This window comes from Mercenaria mercenaria, unplaced genomic scaffold (assembly GCF_021730395.1).
Source record: "Mercenaria mercenaria strain notata unplaced genomic scaffold, MADL_Memer_1 contig_1064, whole genome shotgun sequence".
Lineage (NCBI taxonomy): Eukaryota > Metazoa > Mollusca > Bivalvia > Venerida > Veneridae > Mercenaria > Mercenaria mercenaria.
Genome location: NW_026459036.1, coordinates 36965 through 63860, shown reverse-complemented (window position 1 = coordinate 63860; position 26896 = coordinate 36965). Strand labels below are relative to the sequence as shown.

General features: G+C 34.1%; 1 protein-coding gene across 1 annotated transcript in view; it reads right to left on the bottom strand.

Moving 5' to 3' along the window:
• Positions 1–3166: 3166 nt before the first annotated feature.
• Positions 3167–26896, bottom strand: part of LOC128551411 (E3 ubiquitin-protein ligase rnf213-alpha-like) — a gene marked incomplete at its 5' end in the record, with an annotated part of 57350 nt that continues 33620 nt past the window's right edge. Inside the window, 21 exon segments of the mRNA XM_053532261.1 lie at positions 3167–4944; positions 5596–5795; positions 8319–8417; positions 10479–10670; positions 11240–11314; positions 11808–12036; positions 12282–12471; positions 12894–12980; positions 14571–14700; positions 15603–15796; positions 17051–17108; positions 17441–17541; positions 17836–18010; positions 18561–18714; positions 19006–19103; positions 20520–20554; positions 21342–21450; positions 21820–22011; positions 22657–22710; positions 23149–23259; positions 23416–23532. Coding sequence (XP_053388236.1) covers positions 4773–4944; positions 5596–5795; positions 8319–8417; positions 10479–10670; positions 11240–11314; positions 11808–12036; positions 12282–12471; positions 12894–12980; positions 14571–14700; positions 15603–15796; positions 17051–17108; positions 17441–17541; positions 17836–18010; positions 18561–18714; positions 19006–19103; positions 20520–20554; positions 21342–21450; positions 21820–22011; positions 22657–22710; positions 23149–23259; positions 23416–23532 — 2772 coding nt within the window.

Here is a 26896-nt window from a genome sequence, read left to right as displayed (position 1 = left end):
ATAAACTCTTTTATGAAATGTCGTGATTGTTTTCATTTTTATATTTTTTATTCCATATAGCCTGTTTTTTTATTTCCATAGTTTAATCGAAAAATACTACATTCAAATAAAATTGAGGAATCGACACAAGAGCCGATGGAAAGATGCATGGTCCAGTTTATGTGCTTGCAAAACTAAATGAATGTACCAGCTCTGGAAAAATAGTTTCATATTTAACATCGCCTTATCCATTTAACATATTAACAAATGATAGGCAAGTATCATCAGTATAGGAAAATGCAAATTAACAACGTATTGCTTAACATTATCAATGCTTTGAATAATTTGGCAACCAACAAAATTCAAAAAATTGAGTGGTGATATTAGATAAAGTTCTGTTTCCTGTAAGTAAGGTTATTTAATGTATCCTTTTGGTTGAATATTTGATCAATTGTTTCTAATGCTTTCTGTCGAGTATCGACATGATTTCATTCTTTTTTCACTGTCAAGTTGGCCCCGGTACTTGATTTACTTTTTCAAATGTTCCAAGTTTTATTCAAGCAAGGTGACCCATCATTATTTTAATTATGATAAATTAGTTCATTGTCTCAACACTGAAAACCAGAGTTTAATTGATCACACTGTTGTGACTTTCATGTAAAGCCAGATAAGTTTTAAAAGGGACTCTATTTGTCAATCAAACTCATTAACTTCACATGTTTCATGACAATGTTTTCTGTTTTAAATACAAAATAAAAAGTTCAAGTTACTTGATAGTCGTGCGAAAGTTCGTTTGAACAGGTCAAACATCTTTTACCTAATAAGTATCCCTTCAGTACCACAGCCGACATTTAAAAATGTAATGTTGAAAAAATGTAAATGACATTATGCTACTCTACAATCGAGATAGGGTTTATTTGGCTACATTGAAACTAAACTCTTGTAGCTGTAAAAATCTTGAAATACTGTTCGAGAGTTGGTCGAACGAGGCTATACAATACGTTCATTTGTACATCCTTTCATGAATCGAAAGAATAAGTGATAATATTGTGACTGAAACAGTTCAAGTGTTTACATTCCTCTCTCTTTAAAGTTTTGTCTTCCGTTATCCATGTCATCATAGTGAGTATTTGATGGATGAAATCTGAAAAAATTGACCGTGATCAAGCAATAGAATAACAGATTCGCTTAAATGGAACACACATCATGCCTCCCTCACTTCTCCAAGTATATGCCTAAGCAGAACATTAGCATACAGCCAGTTATAATGAACTACAACATTCCAAGCAACTAGCAACAAACAATGCTAGGTTGAAAACATGAACAATGATATAGAGAGAAAATGTTTTCACCTGATGAAACACAGCAGTTTTGTATATTTTTATATATTGTGAAGTATCGTTTCCTACTGAATGTCTCTTTTTAATATGTGGTCTTCAAACAAACTATGTCAGTTTGAGAGGTAAATATATCCATCTGACCAGTCCCCTAACTCACTGATGGATTTCAAAGAGCAAAGGTCTTTCAATTCGCAATGATCAGTTTTAAAAGATATTTCATATTTAAGTTACTTTCAATATATATATTCATATATATCTCTCTTTATATATATGTATATATTTCGATCAAAGAAGATATATCAATCGTAAGCATACAATGAATTTATTCATTTATTTATTTGGGTTTTACGGCGAACCAACACAGTATAGGTTATATGGCGCCAGACATGACTACAAAGTTTGGTTTCACATCTCATTTACATCGAAATAAAAACATGAGGTATGGAATCAAAAGCATACAATGAATGGGTCATCTTATAAAACATCGGACACAAGCTTGTCAAGATATTATAGAAAAAGGCATAAGATCATGGTGCAGATTGCTTAATCGTTTCTAATGCTTTAAAATTTTCAATTTAAAACGTTTTCCATGTTGTTGACAATGTATGCAAACAGATCAGGCAGACGGTAGTGACAATGCCAACCTGTAGGTCCGGCCCGTAAAGTTTTTATGCTAAGTTATTTGATATACTTTATTTCCTGTTAATATTTCTTGAGCACCATTTTTCTCATGGATTCCATTTCAGTAATTCACCAAAATAGTATTCTGGCTCTGCTGATGCCAGGGACGAGAGGGACGTGCACTTCCTCTTATGAACAGATTCAGTGAATCCTTGTCTGCAATTGTTTTCCTGGGTAGACGTTTTGCGCTTCCAAACGATTTTCCTTTATATTTCATAATGTAGGATGGGTACTCCAATAAGCATATTTATCTATGGATTGCTAGAAACATTTTTTACCCTGATCGGGCATCATTGCAACGGATTTTGACAGAATCACCGACCTTCAGCTTTACATATGTATGACTTTCTATATGTAAATCTGAAAATAAACTTTCTATGTTTTACAAATACCGTTAGATAAATATGCTATTTTAGATTGTTAGACCGCCAGCATAAAAAGTAAAAATAAAATAAGTCTACCAAGAGATTAGGTATTAGATGCTTTGTTCAGATGCTTCGATATTAAACCACTTGGGATAACACCCTCTTATCTTCCTTTGCATCGTAACTGAGAACCATGGTAAATCAGAGATTTTCATAATACTAAAATTAGTTATTTACCTCATCTGGACAACGTGTTGAGGGCGAGACCCGGTTCACTAGGTCACACGTATAGATCAAAGCTAAAATCGATTTAATTTGTGTTCCATGGTATTACCCACTGGAAGGGTTTCCATAAAACAAGTAACAATTGTTAACTACATCAAGACAAAATGCAGTGCTTAAACTAGGTAACTATGTCCAAGGTTAAAGTAGCATTTGAAGGTCAAAATCCGTGATTACAACAGTTTACTTTCCCTGTATCAAATGGTCGTCTTTTGCTTTCAATTACATTCAGTTGTAGCAATAGTTCCATATGTATGTACATAATTGAGTTGCATACTATGCTATTACTTATATGCACTAGTTAGTATATCTTGGTGTTCACTAGTATAATATTGTGTACGGTTAGTAAAAAAGGAATGGACAAATAACCAAAGTAGCTTTTATTTTAACACCCCGTAACCGACAAACAAAACTTTCTTTATATTATAGTAAGCAAATAAAGATTGAAATACAGTATAATGACACGCAAGATTTGGTAGAGATAGAGGTATCTAAAGTATGCATGAAGAAACAGGTCGCAACAATTCAAAATATATATTTACTTCAACAATAATTCACAAACTTATGCATTTCAGCAAATATGTAGTACAAACAATAATTGAAATTTAGTGGAAAAAAACTTACACTAAATCTTCTAAGTAAGAAACAGAACAAACTTAGAATTATTACGCTAACAGGTCACAACATTATTTCATTACAAACCAGTCTTTATTCTTTCAGGACTTAACACACTAAACAGAAAGCATAAAACGCAAAGACAGCTTACACCTGGCAATTATAAGACAAAAAAATCTAATCATATCCTCTAGTTAAAAAGATAAATTCAATCAAAACTAAAAAGCAGTCAACATACGATGTAATGGAATTGAAGATTTATCAGGGCATTTATAACATTATCGCGATATCGGTTTTATGAACGAATGATTGCTTTTTCCTAGAAAGTTGCATGAAACAATCATATTCACTTCCTGTGGGTAGGCCACCTTCTAACTCTAAAACACTCTACAATACAAATATGTTGCACAATATTTAGTTGTTCTGATATGAAATCAGCAGAAACAGAATATTAGATGTGTGTAAATTCACAATGAATTTATGAAACGAGATGAATAAAATGGTAACCTGCGAGGCTCTCTGCTGAGCATTTTAAATTTTTATTTAACTAGTTTAATAAATTCAGTGCAGAAAGACACTAATATAAGAATTTTTTTATTAAATGTTAGCTTTTTCCGCTAAAACATCGAAATACCTATCATAGCCCATGTCAATTCGACCAACGTCTTGTATAGTTAAACGACGTCCTATCAAATGCTATTACATTCGTGTAATACCAAAATTGTGCAATGGCTTTAGTTCATTCCCACTCTACGTCAAACATGTGATAAATGTACATATAGTGTAGGTTTGATATAAAATGTTAGAGTTATGATCAGTGAAAGAACTTATATTCACATTTCTGTATCAGTATTATGTCATCAAATTACAAACATAATAAATCATACATATCTTACCTTTTCCAAATTAAACGAATTTTTCACACATAATATGATACATGATATGTCACAGATCATAATAACAATTAATAAATCAAATATTAAGTCATTGTATAAATAAAGGGACACAACCGAAAGATCACTCTCAACCTAGTCATTTAGAAAATATCGGCAATAAGTAAACAGAATGTGCATATTATAATGAAATGAAATATAAATATATAAAAAAAACAATACAAACTGTGAATAATTATATAACATTTGTTATATATTCATTACTGTCAATGATAGCATATTCCACATCAAACATAATGCTATTAAAGTAAAAAAAATAAAAGTGCTTAATAGTAAAACCATGATGTACCAGTTAACATAATTTAAACAGGTGTGTTTTATCAAACTACTTTAATAAACTTTGAATATACGTATAAACAATTTACAAAAAAAAAACTTGATACATCTGTATAAGTAGTATATATCAATCATTTGCATTTGCATTACCATTGTGTAGAACAAAAAATCACAACAAACTAACTTCTGATATCGTTTACTATAACATAACAAATGTATAAAGTTTGTTCAGGAGTATTTGCAGTCTAGGCTCTTTTGCTAAGACTGAAATAAATCCATCGTTAAAACTGTCTATAAGCTCCCGACTCCTTCATTTTTAAAGTCTTGTATAATGTTATCCAAGTCTTGACGCAATGTTTGAAAAGCAATTCCACGGGGAAATCCTTAAGCGCTGCCAAATCAATACAAGGGCTGTCAAGACTCTCTATGTATCCGAACAACCATTCGCCGAGCCTAAAAACACGGTAAGCATATATCTGTAAATTAATCCACGCTAGTCTGTTTCTTTTTTCTTTTATGAATACTGATGTTTGCAATTATGTACAGTCGGGACACATAAAACTGAAATCTCGTGATGATTGATAAAGTTATGAACCGGACATGAAACTGATGCTCTAAACCTGTGTCCTCCAAGTGTAACCTTGACCTTGAAACAAGGGATCTGGGCCTTACACATGATACAGCGTATCTTGGTGGGAAAAATTTGTGCCAGTTAATTTCAAAGTCCCCCAATGAATGGCTGAGTTATGAACCGGACACGAAACAAACCCTGTTAACCTTTGTCAAATGTGACCTTAACCTTGTAGCTAGGGGACAGGGTAAAATCTGTGCCAAGTTATTCCGAACTACCTTCAAAAAAGGCAGAGGACAACAATTTTATTCAATTGTGAGAGCGCTATTAAAAACTCCAAAACATTTTGATTGTTTTGAAGAAATACGAGTGGCAAATACGATGGTCACTTTTTTGATCTACTTAGGCTTTATTTTCAATAGCAGAGAAATGTTGTAGTACATGCTATTTTGGAGGCAATTAAAAAAAGCATTAAAGACACACTAGTCAAATAAAAAAATTTAAAAGATTTGCTTATACAAGTTTAGTTATACTTGTTTCCTGTTGTATCTGTAGTTGCTTCCTCGTCCGTATTTTGTTTTGCAGCCACCATCAGCAGTATAAACTCGTGCAATGCTTCTACAAGCTGCATCAGCTTATCTGCAGTGAGTTTTCCTGTGTAGTCACGGAAATCTTTAACCAGCTCTTCAGGAATATCGTCATGAAATTCTTGTGAAACATTCTCAAATATTGTCTGAAAACATTGGAAATGTATTTAAATTATTAAAATCTATCACAAGATCCTTTGGAACAAAAAACGCAACCAAGCATAATGTTGGCAAAAAATTGATAGACGGATTCGCTTATGAGGGTAATGAAATGTGCGGCACTCTCATGTCCCTCTCCATCCAAACTAGCACCATCACCATCATAGTAAAAATGAATATACATGTACTCCATGGACCAAATATATAACAACACTGAGTCAAAGTATGGCGATAGATTTTACAGCTGCCACATAACACTTTTGTGATAGTTAAAATCAGTAAGAATAGCCTTGGGAGGCATAGAACGTAACCGAGCAAAAAAGTGGCAAACTCGGTTTGATTGAGTCTATTCATGAGAGGAAATAGAATATGCAACACCCCTAACGACGTCTAGCACCGGCTTAACAGTAAAAGTGAATACATTCCATGATCCCAAAGGACCGGAAAATGTATTAAAACTGAGTCAAAGTAATAGGAGAAATTTTACAGCTGCCACATGGCACTCAAATACTGCTGTTGTGATAGATAATAAAATCTGTTAGACAATCCTTTGGAAGCATAGAACGCAACCAATCAAAACTACAAAATGCTTTTGTAAAAAAGCGCATGTCTCCCCCAATGCAAAGTCCTATAGGCAAGAAGTTAATAGGGGTCAGGAGCGAAAGTCAAAGAGACACTGATGGTTGGCTGCAATAGGGATCATCTACTTGGCATGTCCAGTCATCCCGCTAAATTTCAACACTCTTGGCCTAGTGGTTCTCAAGTCACTGTTCAGGCTCCTGTGACATTGACCTTTGATCAAGTGACCTCAAAATAAGTAGGGGTCATCTACTCTGCACGTCCAATCATCCTATTAAGTTTCAACATTTGAGGTCAAGTGGTTCTCAAGTTATTTCCAAAAAATGATTTTACATGAACAGGCCACTGTGACCTTGACCTTCAATATGCTGACCCCAAAATCAATAGGGGTCATCTACTCTGCATGTTCAATCATCCTATGAAGTTTCAACATTCTGGGTCAAGTGGTTCTCAAGTTATTGATATGAACTGGTTATCAATGTTCAGGCCTCTGTGACCTAGACCTTTAACGGAGTGACCCCAAAAACATTTGGGGTCATTTACCCTGCATGAACAATCATCCTATGAAGTTTCAACAATCTGGGTCGAGAGGTTCTCAAGTTATTGATTGGAAATGGTTTTCCATGTTCAGGCCCCTGTGGCCTTGACCTTTAACAGAGTCACCCTAAAATCGTTAGGGGTCATCTACTCTGCATGACCAATCATCCTATGAAGTTTCATCATTCTGGGTCAAGTGGTTCTCAAGTTACTGACCGGAAATGGTTTTCAATGTTCAGGCCCCTGTGACCTTGACCTTTCACAGAGTGACCCCAAAATCGATAGGGGTCATCTACTTTGCATGTACAATCATCCTATGAAGTTTCAACATTCTGGGTCAAGTGGTTCTCTAGTTATTGATCGGAAATAATTTTCCATGTTCAGGCCCCTGTGACCTTGACCTTTGACGGAGTGACCTAAAAATCAATAGGGGTCATCTACTCTTCATGGCCAATCATCCTATGAAGTTTCAACATTCTGGGTCAAGTGGTTCTCTAGTTATTGATCGGAAATGGTTGACCTTGACCTTTGACGAAGTGACCCCAAAATCAATAGGGGTCATCTACTCTTCATGGCCAATCATCCTATGAAGTTTCAACATTCTGGGTCAAGTGCTTCTCTAGTTATTGATCGGAAATGGTTTTCAATGTTCAGGCCCCTGTGACCTTGACCTTTGACGGAGTGACCCGAAAAAAATAGGGATCGTCTACTACAGCAGCCCTACAACCCTATGAAGTTTGAAGGTTCTAGGTCAAATGGTTCTCCAGTTATTGCTCGGAAATGAAGTGTGACGTACGGACGGACGGCAGGACGGACGGACAGGGCAAAAACAATATGTCTCCTGGGGGAGACATAATAATGACAGACTCGATTTGAGTTTTTAAGTGGCATATTGAAATACATTAAAGTGAAACATATTTGTTGTTTTTATAGTGAAGAATATAAAATATATTTTTTCAGCGAAACGGAACTACACTTGAATATGAATTATAACAACACGCTAATACTTATCCTTCATCTAAAATGTAAAAGAAATCAATACATCTGACAGAATCGGTCATCATTTTTCTTGCATTAACACAGTGATATCAAGACTGGCGTTGCGGTCGCAGGACAAATTGGTAGAATCGATTTATCATCGTTGAAATGAATGCAATGAAAAGAACATTTCAGTACTACATGTAAGATCAAATCTTTCACTCGTGAACACCAGATTTTACATTTTCACTCTTTGCTATGCCATTCCCGAAAACATTACTTTCAAGATATTTTGTTCTTACAATGAAACAAACAGATATAATCAAAACGACTGATGATAGTTTATAAGTTTACTTTAATGTTAATGGTTTAAGATCATACTATTTATTTTTATTAGCAAATTTCAAAGCTCTTACCGTACTATGCTGGTCTGATTCAGTCATATTCTTAGCTTTTTGGAGAGACAGTAACAGCCACAGGGACTTTACATGCTGGAACTGACACACCTGTTGCGCCTGTGATCATGTAAAAAATGCGAAGTAATAACCGAGAAGAGGCATTCAATTCAGCATTATGTATATAAAAATATTATAATGAAGGCTAATTTTTCAACAGTATTTTAGTAAATATAAATCTGCCAATTCCTTACTTAGTGCTCCTGTAATACAATGTATTCCATAAGTAACTAACACCTTCCTTACATTAATCAGATTGGGCATGTGGGACATTAGACGACCCATATTTTGTCGAATTATCATGGATACATTTCGTATACACTGCATTATGTTTAAGAAATGATAAATATGTCCCTATATTTTATCAGTAAATAAAACACGGGCAGGATTTGAGATGCGTAAGAATTCAAGCACGAGTGCGAAGCATCTGAACGACTGTCTATATTTTATCAACTGATAAATTATTGGAATAAATATTTCGATTCTAACTACGCACTCGTTATTTAATTCCTGCGCACCCGAACTCCTGTCCATGTTTATATCTGATAAAATGACTGGAATTATTATTGTGATCCTAACTACGAAAACATTTCTCAATTTGTAGCACTAAATTTAGCTCGATACGTCATTCGATGGGCCATATGCTGTTATAATCATTTCCCCACGGTTGGAAAGCATTGCATGACGGAATGTTCCATCATTTAGTACTTTTTAATTCAAGTTAAAAACAGTAACAACTGTCAAAATGTTATTTTGAATAACATTTTAGGTCTGATATGAAAGAAATCAGAAATCAATAATTTATTCAAAGTTTATCGAAACAAGGAGTCTGTGTTGTTTCTTAAAATATTACTCGAAACTTTTGACTACACTCGAATGCACCAAAATAAGCATTTCGGCATATAAACTATGTTGGACGATCGGAATATGGATTCGAAGTTATTATTGTTATAGTAGTTGACAATCAAGGTATTTGCATTAAATGCACCAAAGTAATTGTGAAATACACCGAGAGTTAAATGACACTGATGTTAAACATATAGTACATTGGCAAACTTTTCTCATCTTACTAAGATAGCAGGGTACACTTCGAATTTTGGCCCCCGTCAATATTTGTTATAATTAGAACTTCGTGATTTTGGATGTCTGTAAATTAAGGTGAGAGATAATGATTGTTCATTCTTTAGAAAATGTATACAGCCGACACATGTAAAATTCTGATGTCAGTTGTAAAACTAACTGCTGGAAACTTTGTATGAATCAATGAGGCACCTTTTCGCGCAAAATTCAAATCACGGAAGGGTTCTGTGCTTGTTGATTGATACTCAGGAATATTTTCGCTATTTTGTGAAAAAGCGAGCTGGATGGGTCCCCACTCCGTTTATATCCTGAAGTTCAGTAAGGACTATTAAATTGAGAAATGCAATAACACTTGGCATTGTTCTTGCAGCGGGATCATTGCAGCGGGATGATTTTGGCATGCTATTTTTCATGGATGGTGTAAAACTTTCGTTTTGATAACTTTCTTTATTCTTGTATGAGAATCCTGATCTTGAAATTAATTCAAAGCACAAAATATGCATGCAACTTATAAAATGGCCACCCTGATTCTGCTCATAAGGGAAGTGCAATATTGCGACTCGCTACATGTAAGACTGTCCGTGCCCAAAATTTTCGAATCTAAGTTTACCCTGCTACCTTAAGCCTAGTTGGTATTTGTTTGTTTCAGAAATGTTTATGTTTTTTGTACAACTACTATTTTGCACTGAAATAAATGAGTATATAAACGGTATATAAATGAAAGCTCAATCAATGTTACAATCGTAGAGTGAAATGGAACGGCAACATTTTATCGAAGATTCATGTATAGGCTGTGTATTATATGTTTATATAGCAACTGCTGCGGATCGTGTTAGAATACTAAATATATATAGCTGGGACAATGGCAATCACTATAAACTGTGCTTCGTTTGACAAAGAAACGGTAGTTTTCAAAATACTGCATAATTCCTGAAAGAATATATGATGTAGTAAATAAGCAATACAGTTATTAAGTTGCATTATTTTTAAGAATCTGTCAGAAAATTAAAACAGATAAACATATTCTTTTTCCTTTCTAACCTTTTGGCTTAGGACAGAAAAATCCATCTGTAGTGTTTTCACCATATATTCATGAAGATTCTGCTCTTGATTACCCCCAGTAGATTTGAGGAAACCAATGGCAATGTCAAGATTATCAAGTGACTGGCACATATCTGGTAGATATCTGATATCACTACATATCTGTGTTTTCTCTGCAGCATTAATTCCCGCCTAAAATGAATATTCAAGAGAAATTGGATGCACCGGTAAACTTACAAGGATAGTGAGAGGCGTTACTTTAGTAGATCAGATAAGTTCATATTATATCAATTTATGTCACACTGATAATAAATACAAATCCACTCAAAATAATTGTAAAAACAGCATGGTGGCAAAACGGTGAGGTAAGAGAGAACGGAAATAATAATAACTTTTTAAAAAGCCCCACTTAAACAGAAATTTGACCATTTTGAAACATGTTAAAGGCGAAAATGTCAGTATAATATAAAAGTATTTATAAGGATTTCAATAAGACACAAACGATATCTAAAATGTTTTTTGTTTGGAATTTGTGCAAATTTATGGACATGTATGAACATATGTAAAACTAAACTGATTGATGTATCATTGGTGAATGTATCATTGGCTCTTTCCGTTCTCAAAATTTATTACATTTGAAATAAGACAGCTCCGACAATATTTTCAATATTTTATATAGATGTACAAACGTCACAAAAAGATACACTTAAGGTCTACAGTCACATTCTTTATACGAATAGACAATACATCAAATCTACTACCTGAGGGATTTTGTCTGTCAGCTGTTTAAATACAGCAGCATTTGTTATCTCTGTTCTGTATACCATCAAGTCAATCTGGAACAAACATTCTACTATTGCCGGAGATTTTATGTTTAATACTGAGAAGATCTTTCGTAAGTTTCTAATTTTATTTTCAATTGTGAGAATTCGAATTCTTAATATGTATCGGATTGGTTTTGGTTTCTTTGCTTTCATATTGGCAATCAATCAAATGTACGAATTTCAACACATGACAGATGTTTCTTTTTATTGCTGAATCATATACATGTCTTTTTTCCTGCTGTAGAAAAAAGTCAATTTGACCAACGTGAAGTCAAAAACTACATATTACGTGTTTTACCAAAAATTTGACATGGCGTTTTTTTCACTTCCGCGACGCCAAATATGTTAAAACATTCATATGTAACGGTAAATACCAGTTTATTAGTAAATACATATCAACTAAAATATATATGTTGGTACTTATACATGTGTTCTATATAAAATGCATAAGATATGAAAATGTTCAGACAGCTACTGAACGATTTTTAATATTCAAATTTTATACCTCTAAAACTCGACCAACATCTATCGTGGACTTTGAGAATAGGAACCTGTCCATCAACTGCCTTTCAATGCCTGTAAAGTCATACTCAATTCTCGTTCCTTTGCCCATCTCAAATGAGTAATGGCAATTAGCCAGCACCAATGGTATAAGATCACGTTGTGGATCAAAGCTAATCAAATGAGCTGAGGTCACTTCCCTTGGTGAAATTTTGGACATTGCTGAAGGCTCTCTGAAATATGTATAATTTCGTTTCAATATTAAACTTATCTACCAGTTACGGTTTCATTTATCTAAAAACAATCCAGTCTAAAGCAAGATATACAGACCGAATTATCAGGTCTTTGAGCCATGCTTCACGTTTTTTACGCATTTAGGTTAATTTATTAATTTACTTTCACATTCTTTGAATATGTTTTTCTACTGCTCCATAAAGTACTTTACACAACGTATCTTCAGGAGGACTTAAACACTCACCTGTTCATTACTTTAACATAATTGTCTAAGAAATCATTTTGTCTTCTCATCAAAAAATCCAACAATGCATAAAAACACAGTCCAATTTCTTTTTCTGTAGGCAGAAGCATTGACAATGGTGTCTTTTCATTGATACTCATGTTACAGTATTCTTTTTCTACTGCCATACCACCGAGTTCTGTAGGGCATACTAAAATATATGTTAAATTCCGATAAGAACTAAATAATAGTGCGCACTGCATCAAAAATACCTGATAATATGTATATGCTATATTGAAACGCGAACAATAATATAATCAATTTTATCACCAATAATAAGTGATGTTAATTATCAATTACAAAATGAAATATGGACGTTTAACCAATCACAATCTTCAGTAAAGCTGATGAAACATACAATTGTCCTATATAATACACTTGATAAAATACTTTGTCGTACTTTCAACTAATGACGTTATAGTAGACGGTTTTTCAAAATCAGACAAAAAGCTTAATATCTACAAGTCATTTCTTATATTTGAAACAAAAAGGAAATGTGTCCCGTATATTGCGTCACAATTCTTTTCGTCTTTAGTTAAGTAACATTGTACCACAGATATTGAAGAAACTTACGATACATTTTAAGGCTATTTCTAACCAACTCCCACGCATTGCTGACATCTTTAAGTAAGCTGTCTGTTTCTATTCCAGCAATTTGTTCTGTAATGTAAAAATAAACTTTGTTGAAGTCACTACAGTTAATTGCACTACATATTTTGATATATATATATTTTGGATACAGTTATAGCAAAATCATGATTTATTGTTTGGGATAAAAAAAACATTGATGATAGTTACCAGATTAACTACTGAATCTAATCTTAAAGTAAAACAATATTTAATTATAATAATAATTTCTTTTATGACATACAGTGTCGTTGTCAAAATAAAACACACTTCAAGTTTGAACATTTATATCCAACACTGATGACGTCAAAAATTGGCAAGGTGCTTCAACAGATGATATACTGAATTCATACTTTGTACTGATAAGGCTATTTCAAGTTTTCTTTTTAAAAGATAATGCAATGAAAAGAAAGGCTGAAATTGCATAGTTTATACGGAGACATGTTTCTGGAATTGTTAATATTTACTCAAATATATATGTACTTATTTTCTAAAAACGTTTCTAGGAATGTCGATAGTTATTTTATATACTCAAGCATACTTTGTCTATTCCCAACGCATTACGTATAATGTACCAGTTAAGTCATTATAAAAACGTTTGTGATACCTTTTGTAGTATTTGTAGTATTTAGCCACGTATGGTAGTTCTGCAAATTTGCTAATTTAAGCGGCATTCTACCATAAAACTGCTGTTATTCTGTTATTGTCCATTTTCGGGGGCGTTTTAACAAGAGAGAAAACATGTGTTAACAGAGAGATTCTCGCGCTCACGTGCTGTTATGACACCTTTTTATATATGCGCGTTTTGTGGCAAAACCTAAACGTATTGCGGCCCAAAAACGCATAATGCAAAAGGAAATGACGTCAACGTGAAAAAACAACGTAGACTTTACCGCGCATTTCATGGAAATTTAATGACGTTGTAGGATAATATATTCATTTACTTGGTTTTTACGCGTTTTATGCTAGAAAAGCGTTAACACATATTCTTTTCGTGCTATAACATCTTCAGAATCCCTCGGGCTCTGGTACCAACTAACCCCACGGGATTCTGCAGATGTTATAACACGAAAAAACATGCGTTATCCCTACAGTAATGTTGTAACGTCATTTATCAGAAAACTGTAGAATAAAGTACGTACTCGGCGTCTGAAAATGGAATACATTTTATGAATTAGTGGCAACCCGTGTTGATTATATATTAAACGGAATTTCGTTATATTAAATATGACACAGGCACGCGGACCTATACATTTTATTTAATCATATTACAAATCATATGTATAATAACGACTATAAGAAGTTAAAATTGAACTGTAGATTTTTTGTTCGCGAAACTGTTATCAAAATTGTGATTTTCTCATAGATTTCTTTTACAAAAACCTGTCTTTGATTTAAATTGTTCAAATCACCTTAGCAAAAAATCAAGCGCACGACTGTATCTTTTTGTTTGCTGAATTTCCTTAGTATAACTTGTGGTACTGGAAAAACAGGATTTAATCGAACTCTGTATTGTAGAAAAAATTATCCGAACGTGCAGAACAATCTTAAACAGCGTTGTCAACGAAATAAATTTTTGCTTCGATCACCAAACGCTTTCTTTAATTTTTATGGTTTCAGTACCTTGCGCAAGTATTTCTACAGTAATTTTAGAGGCCTCTGTCTTGTCTATCTTCTTCTGGTATTTGAAAAGTAGCGCCTGGTGTAGTCGTAGAATGCTTGGTATGTATCTCAGAGCTCTAAGATGGTGTTCCTAATGTAACAAATTAGTAATTTCAGAGAAATAATGAAATAGACTGCATTTGTTATGCCTACAGAGCTTATCCGACTTTCACTTAACATAATAAAAACTACATGACAACCGAATCATTTTACAAACATCTTTGGAGGACTGGTCAGACTTGGTAAAAGCGGAAGAAAATAGACTTTGGTTTAAATGAGTATCAATCAATTCACTGGAAAAGGAATGTAAACAAGCTCAAAACATGTGCCATTAAGATATAGTAAAAGCTATGTAAATTAAGTAATATAGGTGAGATTGCATTTATATGACTATTGATCATTAAACATTAATATGACTTGTGTTTTTCTTTAAATAGGGCAATTATCTAAACAATCCCTTCCGAAAAACGATTTTTATCATAGAATGTCATAAATATAATTATAACGTGATTTACAAGACAAAGGCTGTAAAATGGACGTACTATGTTTTAAAAAAGGGAATTCACTTAAAGATACACGCTCTTAAGTATAACATTACATCAGACTAAGAAAAATATCTAGCTGTTTCAATTATATGCAAAATAGAAAATGTGGAAATTCAACAAGTCGCTAAACACGACAAAAAATGAATATGTTGTAACCTCGGTTTGATTGAGCCTGTTCATAGACGGTAGTTGAAATGCATGTTACCGCCGACGCCCCCAGGCCGCGGCTTGAGCAGAACTCAGCATTTACACATGTAACAAGTAGCAAGAACCATTAAGAGACATCTGCAGATGTGTTCATATGGCGATGCACATTAAACCTTCAATGATACACTAGCGTGTAATTCCATGAAAAGCGGCGTATCGTTCCCGGTAAAAACAAAAAATAGATTTGCCCTAAGCAAGTAAATGATAGGCAGAACTAAACAAACTGGAATTTACAAAGTACCTCTTCAAGGAACAGCTGAAGTATTTTATGATCTTGTTCATTGGTTAAGTTAGCTTCTACCTCTTGTCTGAGGTGCTGAAGAGATATTGGTGTTCTATACCTCCATACGCGAGGAATATCCTGTAACTCCGCCGGGTTTTCTTTCTCTTGTTGCGTGTCCGTTTCATATAACACGCACAGAAGAGGGTCGGCCCCTAATTGTAAACAAACGACATTCACTGCAGACAATTAACATAAGATCTTAATTATTTCATTTGCGAACCTTATATCTCTATACTGACGGATTGCAATATGTATTATACAAAAATAAACCTCATAAAGGTAAACTGTAAAAGCAATGAAAAATTATAACATTACAAATTTAATTAAAACTAAAATAAAATGGTCGCTTTTCGCGATTTTTCGTATATTCTTGCCCAGGACAGATTGCCTACATGCGAAAACACCTTTCATATCATTCATATCTTTGCACCAAAATGACAAATCTCGATTTTAAAGCTGGTAGAAAATGGACATTATTTATGCCGATGAAATAAGTTCCAATACTTTTAAACCTCAATCATGGACAGCAGTTTGTAATAATATGCAAATAATTGGGAATAAATGGTTTTGATTTCAAATTATCATTATAATTTTTTTTCCATTTTACATAATGATATTATCCGTGTCTGTGACGTTTTAAGATATTGAAGAACCTGGTTAAAGATTGAGGTTTAAAAGATTTATATTAATCACTGTTTGACATTTATATTTTGTGGTTTGAAGTTTATGTTGTTACTGAAACACATGTGTAAATAAAGTCAATATAATTATTATCTACTTTATTATATGTTTAATAATATAATAATCCATATTCATGATTTACAATTCCTGTCTTCAATCTCACGTCTTTTCGCTTTAGTGTGAACTTGTGTTTGTGTTCGGATTTAAGGTATATTTCAGCATTTTTTCAGTCATATAAACGACGGTGTCAACTTGTTGCAGGGAGCGATATGTCAACTTTTACAGTGCTGCATCAATGGACTATAATGCCGTAGACACATGACACGATATGTGTGTGTTCGCATTTGTTTACCCTCACCACCGGGTAACCCATATGGCTGAGCATTGTGACATGATACCGGGATTACCTATCCTGCTACTATCTTCCAATTCAAGCTATTTCACGTTTTAGCATGAAACGGTCAAGCAGCTAGAGCCCACGCCCTCCCGCACTTGATGTTGTCGCTCTACCAATTGGCTATCGAGGTTGTTCTTTCGCTTTGGAACCCACAATAAGGCACCGATACAAACTGACAAAAACCAATCACCACACAAAATGGATATGCATTTTTATGACGCATTCAGGTAAGTTGAACATACTGTATACTCAATTGATATATTGTCAACATAAAGCGTAAAGAAGTCAAGCATCATACCATTTCCTTCTTTTTACATTTTATACATACCTAATCTTTTATCTTTCGCTAACAACTGACTGTTTGTTTTTATTGTAGCTTCCAAGTTCTGTAAGTCACAATATAAATGAATTCAACTGATTAAAGCAATTTAGACAAATAACCAAGTAGCAAATGTAAATATTAAACGGTTAATGAATACATCTTGTATATCATTTCCCTTCTAATGTTAAAATACATCTTTATAGGACTACCGGAAACCTGCTTGTTCTATAGTTGAGATGCCGCTAACATTCAAGTTTGGCTTATTGTCGCATTATACAGAATCGTATCAGTGCACCAGTTTTTCTACATTGCGGGAGTTACTTGGTAAATCTTATGCTTAGCTAAATATTTTAGTATGAAACTCTGATAATCATATCTTACTAACACATAACAAACCTTCAATATATCTTTTAGGAATCTATTTGAGAAGTCAGTTTCCCATTTTAATCTCCCCCGCTTGGAGCTCCACTGCCACACGTCATCCCTCACGTATTCTCCTTGAATAAATAACTTAATAATTCATAAAAGACTGCTAGATTATAGTACATGTGTGCTTTTCAAAACAATATACGTATTAGTTACTAACAAGTCAAATCATGTACTTTCTCTACGGGAAATATCTATTTATATCAAGAACTATATCATTACATCAAATAAGTATTAAGTAATACTAGTAACTACTAGTATGTGAAGTTGTTTTTTGATATCTTTCAATTTAACTACACTCAAAATAGTACAAGAGCAATAATAAAGAGATTTGTTTTGAATTATTTTTACAAGAACAAACTGACCTTCATTGTGTGTTCTAAGAATACAATCTATGATTGTGTGCATGAACAGTAAGACATCATCTGCACTTCGATTGAGAGCTTTCTGAATGTCATCAATATCTAGTTGTATATGTGTCCATAGAAACTCTTGAACCTGGTTTTCTTCAATATCTGGCTTAATAAGCATCTGTACTCCCTGCACACAAAGTTAATTTGATTAAAAATAATTCAATCATCTAAATAAGATATGTTTACTCTAGGTTTTGTTTGTGGTCAGTGGCACTATGAAAAGCATGTTTGACTACAACGCTAGAAATATGATTCGATTCCCAGTCGCTGCTCATATTGAAACTAGTAATCAATACTGGTAGGTGACTAGGATTCCGGGGAGGAATTTATGACATCTGCCGTGAATTCCTCTGACAATAAATTGTTCCATCCATCTCGAATGGGTAATTTCGTTGGCTACCCGCGCTAAATAAGAAACCTTACCTTTCTTTGCGACATCTATTATAATTATGCCTACATTATTGGAGGTGTGAAATAATTTTGAACGACGCCATTTTGTTCATGTTTTTTTTGCGAATGACGTCAAATAACGGTTGGAATCTCGCGAAAAGATCGGTCCTTGATATTATAACATAAATTGTGTTTATACGAAAATACACGTTTTTTTTTCATTCAAATTTATATTTAGCACTATCGTACCCATTATCCTAGTAACCTTTAATTTCAAAATACTCTACCTGCAGATTTTGGCCTGATCCAACATACATAGCAAGGTGCAGTACACACCTAATAGTAGCGCAATATGTTGGTGTTAGCAACCTTTCTGGTTTTGGACCACGCCCTCTAGTCTCAGCTTGACCAAGAATATGACCTTTCACTGTGTTGTCGACACTTAAATGTATGTAGTAAGGAACAGATTTGATGGCAATCTTGTGCCTTTGTAATAAACTCTGTTTTTAATTTTCAAACTGTATTTAGGTACTGCGCTCTCATTTACACTGAAAATCCTCTTTCAAATTAAATAAAAATCAATAGTGTCTAAAAGTCTTAAAACATCCATTAGGATCGGCTAAACATAAATAAAATCATAACCAGGATTGAATAATATAAACATGGATACTGTATTTAATCACAGAAATAATACACACAAGTAATGCTTATGAAACCAAATTCATAACTGACCTTCGATCCTTTGTATTTCCAGCAACAAGTCTGTGCCCTTGACCTCCTATTGCAGCACCACATTCTCTACAGTTAGCTCTTTCTTTAGCTCGACCACACTGAACACATTAAGTAGTAATTAAAGGAGTGCAAGGTCTAAGTTATGAACATGTAATAACAGAAAGTATGCAGTTTGACCGATAAATGTTCATAACTTAATAAAAATAAAGCTTGCTAGTAATACCAGTTTATGTGAAATAGAACAACACAATTAAAATGTTTTAGTATTAAGTAAGAGTAAGTTAGGGTGGTAATTTAATACAGATAATCACGTCAGTTAGCTCCAAATTCTTGTACACTGTAGTGATATGGCTTAGTGTTCAACATTGCTTATAAAATTATAGCAATGTAAGATCAAATCATAGATTTCCTTTCATTGTAATTTTTAGTAAGATATTCGCAGCGTTTAGATTTAATGCCTTGATAAGCTTTTGATTCATGGACGTACTTTTGCCAAGAAAGGTAATTTTGCACGTTCAGATCAAATGACATTTATAAAATCTAACGTTTGTTAATTTCAAAATATACGGAGAAATAAGCTAATTAAATGATGAAAGTGTGCTTGTTTTTTTCCTATTTTTCCTTATCTTATCTTATCTTTTTGCAATTTGCAGATCTCACACAATAAGAGTCTGTAGAAAATCTCAATTTTATATTTTCATGAATAGAATATTTCTACAATATAGATTTTACTGTAACTTTCACAGTTATGAATTGACATACTGTATATTATATTGCACCACCCCCTCCCCATCCCACTAAAACAACACAACAAAAGAACTGTATATGTCCGTGTGCTTATCGTATAGATGTTTAAGCGATCAGCACATTTCAGCCATTTAAATGCATTAATTAGACTTTGTTCACGTGTCAACATTTTTGCTATCATCTTTTTATCTTTAGCAAGTAAGTTATGTTGCCGTATATATACAAATGATGATTTTAAGGCTTTATTCAATGCTTTACGAATAAATCACGTTACACCTGACTTCCGGTTTATCACATTTGCTGAACTACCTTAAACCAGCGAAATGAATGTAACGACGAAAAACGGTCCAATAAGGAAATGTTCACCTGTTGCGAGATACGTCTTAAAATTCAAACTATTCCATTCCATCGAGATAATCATTTAAATTGTAAACGTGTCAAATTTATATACAACACAGCTTTATTTTGCAACATTTTATATGTACTGACTGATGATGTCCTGATAGACAAATCAATTATTTCTTTTGCCATTGTATGACCACTTTCAATTTAAGCTCGTAACTATAAAGTATTTTGTGACGGAATTGAGAAGCGAAATATTAACAAATGAGTTGTTCACGTATTGCGGTATTACAATCGTATTTCATCAAAATGAACAATGCTTCCGAAGTAAAAATAGGCAATAAGGAAAATTGATTTGAAATTTGGAATATATAAATTATCGCATACAATATGGAATTCTGGATATCATTTTTGACGATACTTACGTTTCCAATCACATACGGATGACCATTTGGACACCCTAAAACAAAGAATTTGCGTATAAGATGACAATGTGAAAACAGATATTTTATATCACAGTATAAATCTCCGTTACATAATATGTGTGGCTACTATTAGTCGATATATAATTAGCATGAAATACTATACAATTATTGACTCTGGAGCCATTGACTTTGATGTGATATTCACCGAAAAAGGTTAATATTGCCCTCTCCGGTGAATATCAAATCATATCCAATGGCTCAAGAGTCGATAACTGTTTTATTATATGGGTTTAGGTTTATGAATAAGTAACAAATACTTGTTGCAGCATATTTAATGTTGGAAGTAACAATAAATATCTTCCATTCTATTTTTTAGAAAGTCATGTTTAATGGGGGAAAACCCACAAACTATTAACGGTAACATATATTTTGAAAGATGATGAGCGGTTTCGGCCAATGAAATTTAAGTTATTTTAGAACATATAATGAATCTATGTACGGCCCCATGCTACATATGTTCCTGGTCTCCGAATTCCGCAAGATGTTGCAAGATTTTACCGACTAAAGCAGGGGGTTTCCTATAAGCCAGAACAGTATCGTTTTAAATTGTAGAAACATCACTTTTTCAGCCAGAAATAAGTATACCGAATAAAGTGAAGATCAATTAAAATGTGTGCCTTTTATCGCGCTAATGCATATAGAGACAACAGCCTAATTTCCGAATCATTAGGGAAAAGTGATAATTTGTAAAAAACATTAAAAAATCAGCGAAGATTAAACATCTGATGACTTAAACAAAACACAAACAAAATGAATGCATACTGTAAAACACGGGATTTGGATCAGCATCCGTTATTTGGTTACGAGCAGCAAGCAAGGCTTCTTTCACATCCTCCAGATCATCTTGTGGCATTGTTGGTAAAAAGCAGTTCTGGAATATTGGTCACAAGTTCTTTGAAACAATGTATATACATCAAATATTACTAATGCTTGTACGCTCATTCAAATCATATTAGAGTTTCCGACGCTTAAGCAGGTGCTAGCAGTTGTGAGGTTGTTGTGTGTTTTTACCTCTTATACACAAACTCCAAGTTCAATCCAGTCTGCTCACATTGCGCTTTGTTGCATTCTATGCTTCCGAATGATCTTCCAACAAAAATTATTCATCAGTTAGGAGTGCAGTTTTATAATATGGAATCCGGTCATATAAGTTTTTAGAGAGGAAAATGCTGTTGTTAAAGTATTGAATCAGAAACTAATGATGCAATACAATGTGTTTGACAAACATTATTCTACTTACAATACATTCTTGAGGACTAGTCATCATGGTCACAAGAGGCTGAATAAGAGTCCTGTCTCCGTTTAGATGAGAAAGCATGGAGTGAAAATGCACAATTATACACTGGATTCCCTGCTCAAGTAGTGTTTCACCTTCTACATATCTAAGATGTCTCGGGTCTAACTGGTTCTGTACCAGTGAGGTCAATAATGTCTGAATAAGAGACGATGATCCAGAATTGCTTTTACAATTATTATGTACTGAATGGTTTCAATACAATAATAGAATTCGACTATTCTGAAACTTGATCATATGTGTCACATCTTACTATTTTTTGTTAGGTTTAACGTCGCACCAACACACACAATAAAAGGTCATATGGCCACTTTCCAGCTTTCATTGTGGAGGATGACAAAACCCCAGGTGCCCCTCCGTGCATTATTTCATCACAAACGGGCACCAGGTAGAACCACCGATCTTCCGTATGCCAGCTGACTGACTTGCCCACTTCAAGAATTCAACGCCCTGAGTGAGGCTCGAGCCCATATCTGCGAGGGTAAGTGATTTAAAGTCAGCGACCTTAACCACTCGGCCCCAAACTTCCTAATAAGGTTCTTGTTAAAAGTATTTTAGATTAATTTCAAACTCCAGAATAGAAATCATTTTAACGATTCAGACATACATGTCAACAAATATACAACAGGCTTCAAATATTTTGTTACTGGTCAAGCGGACGTAAATGTATATGAAATATTTGGTGTTTATGGTAAAAATATTAAAAACTTTTTAACGTTTGTTATCATTTTATACGTGAAAAAGAAAAAAAAATAAGTAAGATAAGTTTTATAAATGAATCACCTTATTCTTTAGTGCTTTGCAGTCGGCGATGAATTGAATCAATCCTTCCTGTACCTAAAACAATTATCTATACATGGATCAAACACAGATATGTCAGACAAAACTGTACGAAATGTAAGATAACAGCAATCTTTAAGTGCCGTGTGGCGGCTGTAAAAAGCCTCCCCGTACTTGGATTCAGTGTTGTTATATTTTCTGGTCCTCTGGGATCATGGAGTCCATTCAACATATGTGTAATAGAGTTCCGCTTAAGTCGGTGATAGGGGCACATTTCATTACTTCTCATGTACAGACTCAATCAAACCGAGTCTGCTATTATTCTTCTTCATTGCATTCTTTGCTTCCAAAGGATCTTTTTACAGATTTTATTACATAGCATAAAATCAACATGAGCATGCAAATAAGGGTAACTCGAAGCGCAAATACCTACAACAAACATTTAAAATGCTACGAACAAAGGATGGACATATGGTCAAAATATCTAGTTCATACCTCTTTGGTCAATTTTCTTTGTTGATGAGGATACAAGTATGAACTTGTTACCTCTCTGTGTACTGCAAGTGTGAAAAAAGGCTCTACTCTAACTCCAGCAGTCTCAAGATCCTTTAGAGAAAAACAGAAAGAACAAATGAATAAATACATGAATATAACACACTGAACGTTCTCTACAATTTCAAATTAACCCTACTGAAATATTATCGTTTAAACAATATTACATTAACTGTCTCTCGTATGGTTTTGAAACATTAACTCACGTACGTTTATAACTTCTTCAAGGTGCTCGACTGTCTCTCCTAGTACCACCTTTGCTGTTGCTTCTCTGACTGTTATGTATGATTTACCACAAACGACATATCTATCTGACACTTCGACAACCTGAGGGTAAATAATACGTTAGGTCATTTAAACAAAATAGTTCAAGGACAGGACGACCAGATACCTATTTGGCCTAAGTACACATCTTAACCAATAGAATGAACAAGATCTCTCTAGTGACCCTTAAGTATTGTCATTGTGATCTGTTACCAATGTGGTCCAATAGAGCCCGTTGCAAGTGTCATTTTCTGAGTTGCACACAATTTTAATGAGCAAATATTGTTGAAGCCGTTATAAACGAATCCCGGATCTGTTTTACAGGACAAGTAAGTCCCGGGCTCGGGACACTCGAGTCTCGAATCTAAACGTGCTCTACATCCCTCGTCCGCACGGAGGGTGGGGTTAAATCAGTGGCGGTCCAAAAGTGGAAAAAGGGGGGACGTGTCGAAAGACCTTAATCCGGCACTGCTGTTTTCAAATCATCAATTTAACAAAACTTGCTTCATAGTTATTCTTATAATATCACACTTTTGTCAAAAAAGTCACTTCTATCAATGTTAATTAATATTGCTCCAAGCACAAATAAAATCTTACCAGTACCTTACTCACAAAATTTTATCGATAAATTAGGCCCTGATCCACAGGTGGCAGTAGTTGGGGTGGTGAAAGGGGGATGGGGTGGAAGAGAGGTTTTAACCGGTAGGATACGATTTATAAAATTGTTCTTCTAAATAGTGTAATTTGGATCATGATCACGCTCATCAGAAGCTTGTTTTACACTGATCAGTTTTTCACCGAAATGAACAGTTTCAAATAACCGCGTTTCAGGAGTGTTGACAAATGCTACGTGGATTCAAATTCAACAGTCATAAAATTATTCGATAGAGCAGAGATTTTATTTACTGACAACAGCTCCTGGATAGAGCCTTTAGGTATTAATACCATGGTAACTAGTTGCTTGAATTGTATAATGTCATCAGCGTATCAGGTTGAAGGCTTCATTTGTTATATCCAACTACAATAAAACGTTTTGTTTTTTTTTTTTGCTTTAGGGTAGGGGAGGGGGGGGGGGGAAGATAACTTATGCCGCAGGAGGGTAGCACGTCCCCCTGTGCCCGACCTTTCGCCCACCCGACCTGAATCCGCCGTCATTACACAAGCCCAGACCACTTTTTCGTCCAAGTAGGTATTTTTTTTCAGGCCTTTCATGATTTAAAAAAAGTTAAAAAGGAAAAGTGAAAAATACGTACTTGGTCGATATTTGAACAACAAACGGAAAGTGGAAGTTCATTTTATTTATCTTATCTGTTTTAACTCTCTATAAAGATCTGAAAACGAATTTTGGTTATGAACCTTACTCAGACATTTTATCTAGATATCTGCGATTTTACTTTTGTAGACTTAGTGCACCCTCTTAGGATACAAACTGGAAGATTCGCTAGAAATAGGATACCACGTCAAGAGAGATATCCTACTAACGCAGGAGAAATAATACTTGGTGTAGCAACTTAAATTCTGACCTTTTTACAAACCATCCACGAAATCACTTCAGAACACTTTTCATATGTACTTGATTCCCAAATGCAGGCCTATCAATATTTCACAATACTCGCTCATTCTATTCACTAAGCCAATCAATTCTTTTATTTGACGTAGAAAATTTAACTGTCTCACATAATGAAAATACCTTAAAACATGTGCTGATACACTTAAAGTAAACGTATCAATTTTAATCTCATTAACATATCTAATAAGCAAGAATATAGCGTTTCCTTTATACAGAACACATACAGTATTTGTCATTACACTTTTCGGGAATGGGGAATATTGGGAGGAAAAGCAATATTGAATAGGTCTGTACACACACGTCGCAGATAAGCAGTGTATAATAACAATGTCTCACCTAGCCTAGCTTCCTTACTTTATTGATATTTTATTATACTGCAAACCAAGTTAATTTTAAATTTCTAAAACAGCACACTTCACCTGATGGCTAAACCATACTTATGTTCGGAGTCAGGGGCAATTAAATTTGACAATACAGAAACAACCTGCTTGAGTTACTTCCACTGTTAATAAGAAACATTTTTATGTGAGAAATATGAACGAACAAACATAGGAACGGGAGCCAGTCTATGTCTCTCCAACTGTAATAATTGTCTTTTGTTTTTTTATTTCCAATTTTCTTGCTTTTCGCTCTTGTCACTGAAACCTTTTCTTCCCCTTTTTTTTCTTTTTCCTCATATAGCAAAAACTATCATTATATTTCAGCTACAAATACGTAATGGAACGGCCTTTACATAATGTTTGTATAAATTAAAAACCAATCTAGTTCTGGTTTTTAGGGTTTTAGATTTAGGGTTTATTATGTAACATTTACAAGTTGTAATAGTACTGAATTGAACTGGGCGGTTTCCGTGGCCCAGAGGTTTAGGTAGCTGACTTTGAATCACTTGTTTCTCACCAATGCTGGTTCGATACCATAATGGTGTTTCTTTCAATCTTTTTCTCCGCTACACATATACATTAGGAGCAAACTATGACTGAAGTACATTGAAAAAACAAAACAAAAAAAAATTAACAAACATAATACCTCAGATTTAGAGGCGTCATTTTGGACTTGCATTTAACAATTTTTAATAATTATTTAAAGAACTAAACCGAAAGATGCAACAGACGACTTCAACCTGGACGGCGATGTACCCCGAGCAACATCACATGTCCACTTCATATCACAACGTTCACATTTTATAGTAACATACTTAAAGTTAGAAGATTTAAATCACAGAAATATATATATATATATACAAAATACAACTTGCATAAAGAGGGACAAAAGTGGCCTCTTAAAACAATATTTTGTAACAGAGTTACAAATGTCTCCCGCCTAGAGCTCCAAGTTCAAGTTTACACTTAAATTTTAAAGGTTAACAGAGTGTTTCGTGTCCGGTCCATAACTCTTTCATTTATCAAGGTATTTCAAAATTACTTGGCACATATGTTACTTATAATAAGACGCCGTGTTATGTGCAAGACCCAGACTCCTAGTTCCAAGGTCAAAGTCACACTTAGAAATCAAATGTTAACATGGTTTGTTTTTGTCCGGTCCATTATTTTGCCATTGATTATTACTTGGCACAAATGTTCGACAAATATAATCAGTTGATGTATCATGTGCAACACCCAGACCCCTAGCTCCAAGGTCAAGGTCACCTCTGGAGAGTTTTGGTATTTTTTATCGGGTCTGTAACTTTTTAGACACTTGTGGATATTTAAATACCTCGGCATAAATATTCATCTATAATGACATTGTATCATGCGCAAAGGCCAAGGTCACAGGTAAACAGGTTAATTTCCCGTTTTTGTTTGTACATGAAAATACCTCCTTTTATATAGCAAAGCACAATACTTGTGGTTTTCTATC